The sequence below is a fragment of the Drosophila persimilis genome, unplaced genomic scaffold (genome assembly GCF_003286085.1).
Source record: "Drosophila persimilis strain 14011-0111.01,24,50 unplaced genomic scaffold, DperRS2 tig00000000-arrow-pilon, whole genome shotgun sequence".
NCBI classification, from domain to species: domain Eukaryota; kingdom Metazoa; phylum Arthropoda; class Insecta; order Diptera; family Drosophilidae; genus Drosophila; species Drosophila persimilis.
Window position 1 is genome coordinate 11752167 of NW_020825288.1, and position 16618 is coordinate 11768784.

Here is a 16618-nt window from a genome sequence, read left to right on the forward strand (position 1 = left end):
TTGCAACTGCTGCCAACTTCCCGCATGCCAGAGAAGGGATAAGAGGTGAGAACTTGACGGAAATCACTAGAGCAACTTTTTTAATGGAATCAAATCAAATTGTTCGGAAGCTGTAAAAAGCGATTGCACGGAAGCATTTTGAGCTGTTGACAGCGAGCGGGGCGGCGCCACACGGTTGACATCGACAGCATCGACAGCCGCCAACAGTCATCGAGGTGTGAAAAAGGCGACACCAGCGCCAGAACTTGCCAAAGAAACACAAACTAAAAATCCCTAAAAATACTAGGAGGCGGAATCATAAGTACACACTTGAGAGGGAGCTCTTGGCAGCGTCGTCAATACGGCGTCAAGTGTGCGCTTGTCCACGCCCATTTAGGGCTCATCCGCAAAAGGAAACCAAAGGCAAGGAACATCTGAAGGAAGCCAACGAGAAGCCACCATGTAATTGGCCAAATGACAATGTGCACAAGGTGCAAAAAGTTACCACCAACTGAAGCTGGGGGCAGCAAAAAGAGTGTGAGCGGAGCTATGCCAAGAGGGCAGAAGTTCAAAGTGCAATCGTTCGCTTTTGGGTTATATGGCGCATAAGTTTCAGGCGGCGCTGCACTTGCACTTGCAAAGTTGCAGAGGAGAGGCCATAAAAATCGACCATAAAGCGTCAAGCTGGCTTGCCACAAACTGCTCGTAAATCAACTTAACACGCAGCAGGCCCACTCCGGAACTGACAGCCACCCGGACAGCAACCTCCCCCGTCCGTATCGGGGCACACAGCTAATAATTCTTGTTGACACCATCTAAGTTATGCACAATGAACTTGAGCTGGAGAGCTGGTGCAAATTAAGATAATCAATTCATTAGTGCGGTGGCCAGCGTGCCACAGTCCCTGGCTCCTGTTCTACTCCCAGTTCCAGCCTAAAGTTTCATTCGAAATGCACGACCAGAATTGCAATGGCAGTCGCAGAAGGAACAAATGTTCGCTCCACATTACATTTGTCTTTGGCTGGCTACCAGATTAATTGCCAATGAGTGTGTACAAGTTCGAGATGAAAGTTTTTCAGAACTCTTCCTCTTAGCCGCCATCCTCCTCCATCTGTCTCTGCTCCATTGCGTCTCCGTTCCGCTCCGTGTGGCATCCAAAGTGGGGGCCACGTACATTTTATCTGCTGCTCCTGCTTCTCCTGCTTCTTCTGCTGCTCCTGGTGGGCCCCTGCGCTCAACACAATTCGAGGTTTTTGAGGTGAAACAAATTTCCGGTGACATAAACTTAATTAGCTTTTGTTCGGGCTTTTGTTTTATGGTTTTGTGGGTGCCAGTGCCTGTGGGTTGACTGGTGTAGCATGGTGGCTGGCTGGGCGGAGACTGGGGGACTGAGACTGTGTGTCTTCTTTGTCTGTTGGTTTTTATAAATGGCTTTGGCATGTTGAAAGGCGGCATTTAGTTTTGATTTAATTGCTCGCCCACTTAACAGATTTATCTCCAAGATACTTTTGCTTCTTTTCCATATTTAATTAATGGCACGCACAACCAAACAAAAAACCCAACAATGCAAAGCCAAACCAAATAAAACCAAAAAAGAAGCCTATCTTCTGGAGCCGAAGCATGCGATACCCTTGCTTATCCATCCCTCTCGAGGCACCTATGTAAGTATGACTGAGTCCTGTATAATCTGTGTACTCGCCTTAGAAAGTGTATTTCAAATTAAATCAGATGCAAAACAAACTACTACGAGTATTAGCCATCAGCCGTCAGACGGCAAAAACTTTTCCCAACCACTTTTGGCATTTGGCTTACGATTTCGGTGGCCCATCTGCCTCCACCCGCTCCCGCTCCCACTCCCATTCAAGTTTAATAAAATGGGAAAATATTTACTGATAATATCACAAAATAATAATACATAACTGTTTACCGCAAACAAAGGCAGGGAGAACAACAAGACCAACAAAGAGCAGAACCAGCATGGGCAAAAGTAATGAAATTGAAAACTGAGCTTATGCCGAACGTGGATGAATAGGTGAAGCTAGAACTGAAATAACAGGCAAGCAAAGGTGGTCTGGTCTTGGTCCCAGAGAGGCAAGGATTGAAGGAAAACTGCGTGCGTGTGAAATAGTTGTGGACTCACAAACGGCACAAGCCCGTAGGATTTGAACGAATCCAACGCAGTGAGTGCAGAGTCTATAAGGACTTTTCAAAGTAACTAATACGAATGCATATGGATGTATCTGTATATGTATACATGTGTCCGTGTGAATACCAGGCGACCAAAGTTGAAATCTGTTCCTATCTCTTACCACAATTCGACGAATAATAAGTTCCCAAATTTGTTCAACATTAGTTTTCCTTAAACACTGTCTCTGATTTAATTACCTACGGAGTGAACTCACATTTTTTACATTAGTCATTAAACTTTAAAGAAACCACTGAAAAATAGGTGCTCTTTATATCCACCTAAACCCAGGAAAAAATACAGTGAGATCCGAATAGATTCACTTATTTTTTCCATTTTTATGCAATTTAATTTGCACCGAAAGTGGAGATTTATAAACAAGCAGTGCCTTTATTTATATTTTGACATTAATATAAATATATTTCATATTAAAATTAATTATATTTCGTACCCAAATTAAGAAATTATATTTGTGTTTATTAGTTTTTTATTGAAATTAAATACAGCCTGTAATAAAAATACTATTTCATCAATTTTTTTTAAATCATTGTATATAAAAACCAAATATTTATTTAAATACGGTTGTGATTCTTTTTACTATGCCGTTTTCTCTCAGTGTTTTTCACACAGAATAGATGTACATATATAAGAATTAGTAGTCCTAGTCGGTGCTTATTAAATTGATATCTTAAGTTTCTCTTCGATCTACAGCCGCATTTGATATCTTTGTAGCCAGTTCGTTCACAACAGAACATACAATTTCGACTTCTTTGAATTACTATATTTGCTCAATTTCATTATCCAATTCGATCGCTTACCTTTTGTCGCCTGCACACTTAAGGGGAGAATCAGAGCCACCATGTGTGGGCTCATAAATACTTCATCAGGCGCAGAGGACTAAGAAGTCTAAAGGTAAGAAAACTTTTCACTGAGGCTAAACTGACGATATAATGATCTCCCCAGGGTGTCGGGCGGCACACACATATGCACACACACTTCCAGAGACCCAGCCACCAACAAACCTACACGCAGACAGAGCTGATTAGGTCCTGAATTGAGATTCCTGCAGCATTGCCTGGCATCTCACCTTAATCGGCTGCCACAGTTACTTATGCTTGCCATTGCTTGCTGCCAGCTGCCTGCTGCTTGTGGATGCTGCCCCCCATCTACAACGCCAGCTCTTACCCCAGATCATCCTCCTCCGGCGCTGCTTCATTCCGGACAATATTAACAGGAAGTGAAATCAAAAGGTTGGCTTTTACTTGATTTTCTCAATTCAGAGGCAGCTCGAAGAACCCTCTTGGCCAGCCTCCATTGTTCGTGTGGCTTGTAGTTTAACTTTATCATCTTCACTGGGCGGTTGGGGAAGTTCCTCAGTCCTTCCCTCTCTTTCTCTATGCCTCTGCCTCTGCCTCAGCCTCAGACTTGTCTTGGGCCAAGTTGCCTACCATCTTTCAACTCATCTCCGTTTCCGTTTGCTTTATTCTGCTCGGCATTGGTTTGTCCGGGTCCGGAGCGTGCTCCATGGCTGTTGCTGTTACTGCTGTTATTGTATAAGCAGCTCATCTGCGGCTGAGCGCATTTTATTTGCTTCAAATTGAGTTATGCCTAATGAAAATCAAATAAGCCGCAATCGAGCCGGAAATGTTGGCTGAGTCGTGTCCTTGCCCGCAGTCGCTCTCCGCCCCCCGAAGCAATGCCTGCCACTTCTCGTTTGGCAGTTTGTGACTTTACATTAGCTTCATTGCCAGACTATTGACGCCCTTTGTTGGTGTCCCGCCACCAACATAACTCTGGCAAATGGCAAACACATCAGATGCGAATCAATTAAAATGGCTTCGAATGGATTGAAAGAGCCACAGAGTACACAGCGTAGGCGTTGATCGTAAGCCCAACTTGAAGACTGCCTCTTGGTAAGCCTTTTGGGGCCACTTAGCAGGCAGAGTGGATTCCAGACTTGAGTGTACATTTAGTCACACATATATTGTATATTCATTTCATATTTAGTTTCCAGTCTGCGGCTGTGAAACTGTGTGTGCTAAAGAGAAATGAGGGAAAAACTCACACAGAATTTTGTTTGTACATAAAATTGCCTTCCCACTCATTACCCTGCCCCCACATGAGTATCTGTTTATGTGTGTGTAATAGCCCCAGAAGCAGGTTGGCCCTCCTCCTACCCCTCCTCCTAGCGTTAAGTGCAAGTGTGGAAAATTATTTAATGACTTTTCTGAATTTGAAACGGAATTCGTGAGTGCGTTGCGGCAGAGTGCGAAGTATCCCGGGGAGGAGGAGGCCAAATATTTGCATACGCAGACGGGGAGTCAGAGTGCAGGGAAGAGCAAGGGGGGTGGGTGCACAAAGACGGAGTCGAGCCATTAAAGCGGTCGAGGGCAAACCTTTGCAACTGCCAAGTGGCAAGTAATTTGACCCCAAGGCCCTTCACTGAGCAACTTTTTTCACCTACAATCTTATTAATTATTAATGCGTCTTTGAAGTGCAACGCGTCGGCCACTTGGCCAGGCTCCACCACCACCACCATCATCATCCTCGTTCTCCTCATCAGCATCTAAGCATCTCAGCATCAACGCCTAACGAAGCCGCACTCGAGCAGCAGTCTCCAGGAGCGACGACGGTGTCAACATTAATTTGTGTTCAGGCGACACTCGCAAGACAGCTGACAGCTCTCGGAAGGATAACCAAAGCTGAAGATGGGAGATGGAGAGGCTGAGGCAGAGGCAGGCGGAGATGAAGCCGGAGGTGTAGCTGAAACAGTAGCAGCATATAATTTGTAATTAATGACCAGTTAAAGAGAGCAACCTTTGGACAGAAGAAGAGCTGAGCACTGGGACTTTGTCGGCCTGCGATTTACACTGGCAAAATGGGTGACAGCCAAACGCTGATTTATTGCCAGAGACCGCAAAATTTATATGCCATCTCACTGACTCGCCGAGCCCCTGTACCGACGGTCCCTGCAGATCCGGTGCCGTGCCTGCCTGCTTGCTTCCTCATTCTTGCCACATTGAGCCTGCTTGTCTTTACAATCCATATTCCGTTTTTCGTTCACTTCCCAAAAAGTACACTAGACTGTTAATAGAAGTTGAATGAGTGCATGCCGCTCTCCAGCGTTTGTAATGCTAATTGACCAAATTGAGGAAAAACCATATCGAACAACCAACAAAATAACCATTAAAACTATTATCGATATTAATTAATATGTATTAAAGGCAATAATAACAGGGCGAACACTGGCTTAACACTCTTGTTAAACCAATCAAAATTGATTATTTAATTCAACTTAATCGAGCGTAGAGTTTCCCCCCCTGCTGGTCCACACATTTCTGAGCCACAAATAATATCCAAGAGCCGATTGATCGCGGTAAGTGACCGATGGGTAAATGGTGGAAAAAAATTACGAATCAATGAGCTGGCAATAATACGTAGGCTGCCTGTTAAGACCAGGTCAAAATCGCCACTTCCATTTAAAATATCAGAACGAAAAATTCCTCTCTGGCGAAACATTTTCATATCATGATTTTCTACGATCTGTGACATTCAAATTCTGGTTATGAAACATTTAAACCACATTAAAGCAAGCGAACCGTATTTATAGATAAATTTAAAGCACAAAAAACCAAAAATGGAATAATTAATTACCGTAAAATGACAATGTGTTTTTTTAGAGTAAACAAAGAGTCGACTTGCATTTACCTTAGTATTTTTTTCTATTCCTGCAACATTTGAATGTGAAACGTCAGCAGCATCTCGACACGGCTTGCCTTTATGCTCGTCTCTGGCTCGGTTCTCTTTCAAATTTTCTTCTCTTTTCGATTCCACCTTCCACGAACTCTTTTTTGGTGCGACTATTGTGAGGAAGGAGGAAGGAGTAGCCCCTGTTTCATTTTGAAGTCATAGATCCCCGGCAAAGTGCAATTTATCTTGTGTACCAGGCAGATGAATCCGATAGTCAATGGCCTGAGCCTGAGCCTGAGCCCACTTACATTTCTGTTATTACTCCTCCAGTCTGAGCCCCAGATACCACCCGTCCCAGTTCCATCCAGATTGCGGATCTGTGGACACATTCGTTTCATTCCTTCTTCTGCATGTTTTGACTTTGTCTGCGGCTGTTGTCACTCGTCCGACTTAGACCCTTCTGTGGATGCCAGGCCTAAGCCAGAGACAGAACCTGCCATTCAAAGTGTAATTCCTCAATTACACAAGTGTCTATAGCTGCTCGCCTATGATTCGTCCCACCCCTCCGCTTCCCCTTTCAATCTACTGCTCCAATTGTCGACGTTTTCAAGCGCATCCGTAAGCCGGCGCCCGGCTTCCAGCTGGTGATTAATGGATCTCCGCTCCCGATTCGATGTTTTGCCAACCTAGAAACGCATCTAAGTGAAACAACACGGGAGATAACAGTTTAAGCCGATTCGCAACTGTATTTATTTGGTAGCCAACTTTTTAGCTAAGTGCAAAACAATTTACCCAAATTCGCACACAGCCAACACACACACACACACACACACACACCACACACTCACACGCACTAAACCACACAAAAACTTGCACATGTATGCATGTATGTATATTGTTCATACATGTTTGCTTAATTGTTCCCCCGACTATTGCCTCTTTGAGACGACTCCCCCGCCGCACAAAACCTCTTTGTTGTTGCTGCTGCTGCTGGAATGTATTTTCCCCGTGCAACGTAAAGCCTGCCTAAGCAGCTCTGCACTTTTGCGGGTCTCGCTTTTTCTCTATGAAATACCCAGTAGGATGGTGGAGCATATTGGGTCACGAGTCCACCTATTTTCGGGCAGGAAAGAAGTTTAATTTGGGGGTACAAAAATTGATTAAGTTAGCCCTTAAAATGAATAGATAGATAATAGGATTCTTTGCCCGGATATTGTTTAATATCAAATGTTTGGTGTACTCGTATGTATTATTATGATCTATTATATAATTCTAGTAAATAATTAAAGCTAACAATTACCATGGTTTGAAGCTATGTATAGCTAATGAGTCCTTAATTATATAACTTTTTAATCAAATTACCTCATACAAAATTTTTCATGAGATATTGCCATAATTTACTGCACTCCCGTCTCTTTAGTTTGAGTTTCTCTGTGCTACAGGGTATGCCAGTCATTGGAAGAAAAGAGTGCAACTTTTGACTGAAACTTTCCCCTCCGTTGTTTTATTATGCTAATGCAGCACAGCTCTGGGGTAACGGCAACCCCCCCGCCACCTGCCGCGTAGTCAAGTGTGTTGATTGGCGCCCTCTCCTGTTCGCTCTTCCTTCTCACAAACACACACGCACAGAAGGAGGAGTCCCAGCTTTGGGGGGGGTTGGGGCTGTAGAACAATAAGGGCTTGCAACATGTGAAAACTGTGCCAGCGTCGAGGAGGGAGAGTGTGCATTTGTGTAATGCCTTTTAAGCAGCATTAGACTAAGCCAAAACTTTGCTGGAGAAGCCAATACCAAACACCTCATAAAATATGAAAGAGCCCCTCGATATGGGGCGGGGCGCGCTCCAACAAAAGCAAAAACGAGAACAAGAACAAACAAATGGCGCAAATTTAAAAGGACGTCAAAGACACACCGCGAACGGGCGTCTCGGCCAGGTCGTTTGCCTGAGAACTTCAGCAGACTGTAAAATGAAATAATTATGAGCTATAAATTTGCCGGCGTCTTGGAAAAATTGTCGCAAAAGCTGCGGGGGTAGGGAGATGGAGCTGGTGAAGGATCAGAGGTAGTGGTAGGAGAAAAAAGCAGAAGAAACAGGCTACGATGCCTGAGTTGATAATGAGGCAGAACCTTAGACGCCGCCGTTGTTGAGGCAACCTTACCGACAGACAGCGACAAAACACAGGCAATTATGCAGAGCAAAAAATATACCGAATTCCTAATTGGATCGATTCGAATTCCACGGCTCCTCATGCCCAAGCGATTTCCAAAGGATGCGAACATTAAAAATTCATAAGACTCCTCGATTTGCAGATGCTAATTCAATTTAAAGGCCTCAACCTCTGGTCCCAGCCTTTCGAACCCAGATGGAACAGGCAAATCCACTTGCATGCCTGGACTCCTCTTCGAGCTCATATTTTATCGGTCCTGTCGTCTGGCTGCAGTTGCACGTGCCAATCTACCCGAAAGCTCCTACTGTCTCCCCTGTCCCCCCTCTCTGTCCGCCAGGACTTTTATCAGAGCGCGTAAATTTTCAGAGGGGACGACAACGCCTCGCACAGATTTATTTTATTTACAGCAAACTCGTTTCCACGGTGCTGCCACTGCCACTGCCGCCGCCGCCGCCGCCGCCTTTTATATAATTTCAATTATCGCCTGTTGGCTGTGGGCCATAAATTAAGTTAAAATCTGAGACGTTGCAGGTTGCGTTGATTGCATGTGAAAAATATTCCATTTTCCCAGTCATTTAATTAAGTGCAAATGCATAAGTTATGAACTCCAGAAAAGTAGTGGAAGGAAGTGAGGGTTTTGGGGTCGCCTTTTTATGTCGTGGATTTTCGAGCAAGTTTATTGAACCCTTTGACTGAGATAAGAGCTTTGTTCGGGGGCAAATCCCTTGCTAAAACTTTTGCCGACCCCGAAAAAATTGTCGTATAGCTGTCAGAACTGTCCCGGAGGGGCCATAGACGTGCACAACTTTTCCAACAGGAACAACATCAGTCCGTGAAGGCTAACAAACGGAAACAAACAGCTGCATTAGCAGCCACAAATCAGCAACAATCACAGCAGCAGCAGCAACAGACAAAGTTGAGCGCACTCACTTAAAAATTCCAAACACAGTACGGAAATATGCAAAATCTGGTGGAATGGACCAAACAAACAAACAAACCAAAAACCAGGAAACAAAGAATTTTTTAATGCCGAAGATGGAATGCTCTTCCATAGCCATTGATTCAATTCTAGAGAAATAGTTAACTATAACGTGTATTAAATGGTTGATATATTATTTATTTATTTATCTAATATCTAAAAATTCATGTCACCGTAAACCGATTTGTATACAATTTTTTTTTTTTTTTAGTCATGCGAATCGTAAATTATTTTCCTTTCTACCACTATCCACAAATTTTAAATCGGGATTTTAGTACTTTTGAATGAACAACATGTTTGTGTGTTTGTGTTACGTGTTTTGCGACTGTGAAAGGTTTGCACTGCGAGCAATTCCATTGGGCCGCCGAATGAATAAACCAGGAAGCATGCGAAATAGCAGATATCGAAAATGTGAGTGTGAGCATGTCCCAATAGCATGAATTTCAATTACCAGAGGCAAGAGATGAACGAAATTAACCACGAAGGTGATAAAGAATGTCCCCAAAGTCATGCACTTAAATGTAAACTTGAGTCATCAAAATTGTAGACTAAGATGAATCATACATCACAATAAATAGTTAAAAGTAGAGCAACAATAATAGTATTATACTCGTATTATATTAAGGATTTTAAAATCGTTTATTTGACATTAATTACTACCGTGTAGTTGTGGTACAATAAAGAGTCATGGCAACACCAACTGCTAAGCTACGAGACAGATGAACTGTGCAGCACAGCCGGATATGGCTATTTAACAACACTCTTATAAATTCACTTGACGGTTATAAATACTCCTACTCTTGCAAGTTGCATACATCTCGAGAAAATCACGATACCCTAGGCACGGAATCCAAGGAGAGAGAACGAGAGCAACGACAACGGAAATGACACAGCCGCCATGTTGGTGAACTTGTTGTTGTCGTTGTCTCCGACTGTAGCTAAAGTTGCTGTTTGTTTCTTGGTTTGTTTGTTTGTCGCTTTGAAACGAGGTGTTAACGAGCGGAGTAGACGGCATATGCAGGTGAGATTTACGGAGACTACGGTGGAGCATTAGAAGCAGTAGAGATTCCAGCAGGAGCAGCAGTTGCTGGGATTTGAGTAGCAGGAGGGATTCGAGTATAATGTGGCGGAGCAGCAGCGGCGGACCAAGAAGAAGGATGCCGCTAGAGACTTTGCAAACTGCACTAAGAGTGGCCCGCACCATGTGAGTGGATGTGTGGGCGTGGGCTCCGTCCAAAGCTGCGGCAAATTAGTGATAATGAATAATTTCCCACAGCGATAATTAAGGGCATCATTAAAAATGTTGCCGGGGATGAAATTGAGTTCGTCTGGGACTAAAACGCTTTTCCAATTACCACGACACACAGGGCAAAAGCCATTTTCCGCTTGCATATCCACAGTCCTACCAGTAAGTCCTCCCCAAAAAGCAGCCCCAAAACGCCAGCCAGTTCTTGCCACATGTCCGTGGCAAGTGCAGCCGATAGTGCCGGAAAACGAGACCGAATGCTCACGGAGATGAGCTCACTTTTCACTTGGCCATTCGGCCGTGACGCTTAACCAATGCCGGCCAACAATGCCGCCGGTCGATGTCGATTCCCTGCTGCCAAGCTGCTGTCATATTTTGCGCCGTGGGAAACTGGCACCTCACGCTACGCCCCTCCTTCGACTAAGCCGGGGTTTTGTGGCTTTTGCGTGTGATTTTGATGTTTGCTGTGACACGTGCTCATGGTCGTCGTCGTCCAGGATGAAAGGGGCGGCGGGGAACTAAACTGAATTGCAGGAACGATGCACGAAAATGGGCAAATTATTTGATTTTCTGTAGCCCACAGATGGCAGTCTCCACCAAGAGGGCACTGAAAGCGAAGGTGTAGCCAAAGGCCAGGACAAATAGAGCCCCAGAGATGTTGCTGACATTCAGCGGCTTTGGTGCACCCTTGGCCTTGGGCCCGTTGACCATATCCAGCAGAATTTCCTGTACCTTCTTGTCCATATACTTGACCACAAACTGTAAATTAATTAATTAATTAGTCAGAGTGACATACAAATAGGAGACTACCTCCAGCTCCCAGTGAACATAGAGACCCGTCTCCTGGCAGGTGAGAATATGCCTGTCCAGCTCCGGCATCAAAGTCCAGCCACGTATAGACACAGCCCGGGTCCAATCAAAGTACAGATCATCGTGCAGAACCTGAGACGACACATTTGATACAAACCAAGCCCATGAGATGTGAGAGATTTCCCCTTACAATGCGGTTCTCCAATGCTTCCGCGGGCACATAATTTCCAACCGAAAGAGACCCCGAGACCAGACGCTCGATCCCCAGTCCATAATTGGGGCTGAAGCTGGCATTGGACAAGAAGCTGTGGTCGCGCACCTCAAAGTTCCTGGCCAATATCTGCTCGATGCCCAGATCGGAGCTCTCCACGGTATGGACCCAGACAATGGAGGGTGCTGCCCATTTCCAGCCAGCTTGTGCCCACTTCTCGATGGTGTCTACGGGAGCACTGTAGAAGGGGACTGTCAGCAGCGACTTGAGCTGTCCGCTGTAGATGTTCTCCAGCGTGATGGTGGCGCACAAGAGCGTAGCCAGAAAGAAGCGAGTGGCAAACCGATCAAAGCTAGAGGGGATTCAGAAAAGGGAAACATGGAGTTTAAAACCCATGCATGATGCCCACTCGAACAGACCTGAGTGGAGCCGATGGCTGCTGGATGAACAGAGCAAAGGTGTCCAGCAGGGACTGCTCGATCTTCTTCGCATGATGGAATTCTGGCTCATATCTGCCATAGCCCAGCCGAAAGCTTGCAAACTTCATCACATATAGAAAGACGCCGCATATCACCATTGTGGAGATGAGCAGCAGCCACGTGGCGCCATTGAAGGGTAGAATATTGGTGCGCCAACTGGGTAAGGGTCTATAAAGATTAAAACTTCAATTGGAAAAGGAGAACGAGAGGTTAAGGGTATTCCATTACGCCGGTGCTGGTCCCAGAATTGTCACCGAGGAGCGGGCAATGTGATACGAGGTCTCCGTGATGCCGTCGTACCAGTTGTAGATGCAGCCAATGGCCAGCTCCACGCGCTGTTCGTAAATGTCCCCCAGCATGCCGTCGCTCGACTCATTCTCATAGATGCTGCCCCAGTTGTCGGCCCCATCTGGAACAGGGAGAACGCCTTAAGATTTGGCTCCAGCCAAACGGTGCCCCTGGCACAACTTACACGCCTCCACACGCAAATGACAATGATGCACCTGACAGAAGGTCTTCATCACATTGGCCTCGGCACCGTAGTACGCAATCGAACGGTTAGCCCCATGCGGGTGAATGGGATCTTCATTGCCCTCGCCAGCTGGCTGCAGTACCGTACGTGTAAGATGATCAAGGGGGAACTGCTTAATGGTAAACTATTGCTGGCCAATCAAGCGTCTGGGCTAATTTCGTTAATGGCCTTGTTATGGCCACGCCTCACACACACACACAAACACACACAGTGTTGGGGCAAGTTGGGGGCATTCAAATGGACATCGACACTTGCCTCGTCGGGTGGCAATTAAATGGAAACACGTAATTTAAATCAATGTTGGAGCCGGAGCCAAAGCTAAGCCCCAAACAAAACCACATGCACATGCTTGCGGCTGTATTCGCCCTCTGTCTCTTTCAGCGCGTGTGTGTGCGTGTGTTTATGAATGGGAGGTAGTATTTGTGTTAGTGTTTGTGTGGGCGTGACCGTGTGTGTGTGTGTGTGGCTGTGTGTGCTTACAAATGTGCAAATGTCCTTAAGGCAAACAATTGAGTGCGAACAAAACTTTTGCCAAATGACAACAAAAGAACTTTATTTTTTACAACTGGCACAGTGGGGCTAAAATGTACAAAAATAAAAGATAAGTTTGACAAATTTTTGTTATAGAGTAAGGGTAAATACTAGTTGATTTTGGATTCACATCTCTGATGCCTTTTGTTATCTGATTGATCCGAGACACTGTGCTTATACTCGTCTCAGAACACTGTGAACACTTCGATGCTCATATAAAATGAATGTTGTACGATATCTTTAACATAATATTGATACTTTTTTTAAGTCCCTAACACTTCAAGAAGAAGAAATCTATAGCATGGTGACGAAAAACCAAAAAAGGAGATGTTGATTTCAAAATCTACAATTTTAAATAGCATATTAAGTTATTCTAAACACAGTTTATGGGATATTTTAATTGTTTTACAAATAAATATAAGCTAGGGGGCAAGACCTCTTAAAAGTCGCTTCGCTCGTGCGTCAACCCCCGGCTCACTCGCGCCGATGTGTGTAAAATATAGGGAGACTACCCAATAATTTGTCTATTTAATAGAGAGATAACATACCTACATATATAAATAGTATAGGAGCATTACCAGAACTGTATAGAAACATGTCTGATATTTTGGACAATAATTTTTGAAGTGCGATATTTTTCTAGGTGGCTGCAAAAAAGTCTGTTTTTTTATTATCCCCAAGTCAAAAACTATGTGGCATGGTGTAACCAGACCAATCATATAGACGGCTCCTGACAACTGCTCTGAAATCTGCAACCTCCTCCGCAGCCATAGACACAGGACCACAGGACAACATGTGCTTACATTTTAGTTCCCAAAATCGTTGCCCACAACGACAACAAAGGCAAATAACTAAGCACCTCTCACCCACACAGAACAGAGCGAACCCACCCACAGAATGAGGCAACCACTGGACATTTATTCATGATGAGTCCACACACACACTGAGCCCCGACTAATGCAAAGACAACGATGTGAATGGGGGCCAGATGAAGAAGAGGCCCAGAACGGACCAGGGGCCAGAGAGGATAAGGAAGGGGATGAGTGCGAGTGCGAGGACAACCAATTGGCTTTGCTTAATGTTGGCGTGCAAATCTCTGGCATTTGTGGCCCAGCCTGCTCCCGGGGACATGCCACAGGGAGCAGGCCGCAGGGTTGGGGGGAGCAACAACAACAAACGATAAATATAAACTTAACCGGCAATTACTTACCACATAATTAGTAATTGTATATGGGACATAAGTAATGGAGCCCAAGCGCAGGGTGCGCTGCTGCAGATCGAGTAGCTTGTTGGGATAAAGTTCGACCCGGCTGTTCCCGGCAAAAGTTTCGTTCGGCAAGAATGCGCCCAGGCGCACGGCATCCAAATTACCAAAGGCTCCGACAAACTTTTGTGTCCACAGCTCGAAATTGATGTCGCGGTACGGCAAAGTGGCTCCGGCTCCTCCATCTCCATCTCGCACATCCCCATCCACATCCACATCTCTGAGTCGACTCCCATCCCTCGTGCTTTCCGTGTTTACCGATGTGCCCTCTTTATGCCTGTGGGCTGGTACTGGTACTGTTGCTGGTCCTCTTTCTGGTCCTGTTACGGCTCTTGTTCCTGGTCGCACCATCAGATGGTGTGGGTAGACTAAAGCGCATTACAACGATTTCCCGTTGTTGGACAAGCAGAAACAACAAACAAGCAGGGGACATGCGAAAAACCAAAAAAAAATGGGCGGAGAAAGCTGGCATTAGTTTTGCCCAGATCGACTACAGGCTATCCTGTATTACGAGATATTATTTTGACTTATAATGATTAAATGATACAGAAATAACATTTTAAAAAAATTAATAAACTAAAAACACATAATAATATTTTTTTTTTAGTGCTAAGAAAACAGATTTAGAAAGTGGAAAGTTTTCTTCAAAAAATAAAGAGATAACCCAAGCATTATTTTCAATGAAATTTCTTAAGAAAAACTCCTGTTTTAAGAGTTTTTCTATAGCGATTGTCAAAAAGACAAATAATTGTAATTTAATTAATAATTGAATAAATTGTATATAAGAAGGCGAATTTTTCAAAACGTAATTTCATTGCATTATTTTGTACACTTTTTCAAACGAAAAGAGCTATAAAATGTGTATTATAAACTAAAGTATTGGCACACTTATCACTTTGCATTTTTTTTATGGAGCATGTTCATGGAATTTCGTCCAATAAATCGCTCAAATATAGTTAAGGAAAAAGAAACCAAAGAAAATCGTAAGTTATGTCAAATACAGGAAAGAATATAGCATATATGTATGTGTTTTTTTGTAATATCTGCAAACGTCAAAGTCTCCTCCATGCCATTCCGTCTGCCTTCACCCTTTTTACCTACCTTCCGACATACACTCACACATTGTTAAGTCACCCTGTATCCTCAATAAATACAGGGTATGTGAAAAGAAAATAAAAAAAATCGAAACAAAATTAAGTCGTGGCAAGCAAAACAGTGAAAACAAAGCCAACAAATAAAGAAAAAGACGGAACGGAACGGAAAGGAAAAGAAAGCCCAAGCAGAAAAAAGCCAAAGTTTACAATTGAACAAGACGCCGTCGAGCGTTGAAATTATTGGCAAGTGCTAAAGTTTGATCAACTGGCCACGAATGTCCTGCGGTGGTTGCCCGCTCCTATTTGTGTTGCACAGTGTCAGAGCATGGAAAAGTTTTCCAGTTGGATTTGTTTAGACATGCCCCAGAGGGGGCTGGCAAGAAGTCACCGCTTAAGCTAATAAATTGATGTTGGGGGAATGGGAAGCGACGGAATTCCAGGGGAGCTCGATTGAAATGTGAGATCAATGAACGCCACTTCACTTACACTGCAGAATGTCCATGGCCAACAACTCCTGGGGATGTTCATCCTCGCACAAGAACAGATATCGCTTGTCCTTGAGGCGCACATTGGCATTGCGTGTGGCATAGTATCGGGCATGGAGAAAAAGATTCGTCTGCGGCAGGATTGTGATGAATCCCTTAAGAGGAGGAGGTATGGTAACATGGTAACAGCCTCGATTCTGTTCTCTAAACCTACCTCTATGGTGCTGCTGTTGACGGCACTCATGACCTGCCACTCAAGTTCCGCCAAGTCACTCAATTGTCCGACATTGATCCATTGCAGGAGTATGGATTGACCGAAGCCCTTAAGCACAAGCTCCAGAGATCTCAGGTACTCCAGTTGAAGGAGAGTTGTGGTCCTGGTATTGTTGTGAACGATCAGAATAGACGAAAAGGAAGCGAAATATTGTCCAACTGAGGGAAAGAAGAGATTGGGGTGTGATATGAGAGCTATAAAAGCCGCCTTCTTACTTATAATCCGAAGCAATGGACTCAGCTGCATCACGAGTGGCTGGAACAACATCTTGTCGCTCTATTGGTCTCAAATGCAGGGAAAATCAGCCTTTATAGGAGGGACTACGACTTAATGACCCTGCATCGATTGAGGAACAAATTGATTTGAGCTCGAACTGTAATTGAAAACCCTCTGGTCGGCTCTGGGTCTGGTCTGGCTATCATTACAAACTTCCAATGGGCATTGTTTGCCCAGACATTATCCTAATGAAACGCACACAAGACATTACAATATTTGCATAATTCACTAAACAATCCTCGGCAGGTCGGGGGAAAATCGAACAGAGGTGGATGGGAGTTTGTCAAGTAGAACAACTCCACTGCCACTCAAGCGAAAGCCATCGAAGTGAGGTGACTGCAGCATTCGATCCCTTAATCAACCCTGAACGGACTTCCCCCTGGCTGTGGGCCAATTAGCGAAGCCACAAATTAGCGA

General features: G+C 44.5%; 1 protein-coding gene across 1 annotated transcript; it reads right to left on the bottom strand.

Moving 5' to 3' along the window:
- Positions 1-10700: 10700 nt before the first annotated feature.
- LOC6587672 lies at positions 10701-16192 on the bottom strand. The gene is made up of 11 exons (XM_026995233.1): positions 16141-16192; positions 15866-16083; positions 15653-15806; positions 14303-14440; positions 14019-14257; positions 12218-12350; positions 11974-12154; positions 11686-11913; positions 11246-11618; positions 11056-11187; positions 10701-11004 (listed from the first exon to the last, which is right to left on the bottom strand). The coding sequence occupies exons 1-11, from the start codon at positions 16190-16192 to the stop codon at positions 10804-10806; spliced, it is 2049 nt and encodes a 682-aa protein (XP_026851034.1). The 3' UTR covers positions 10701-10803.
- Between the last annotated feature and the right edge of the window lie 426 nt (positions 16193-16618).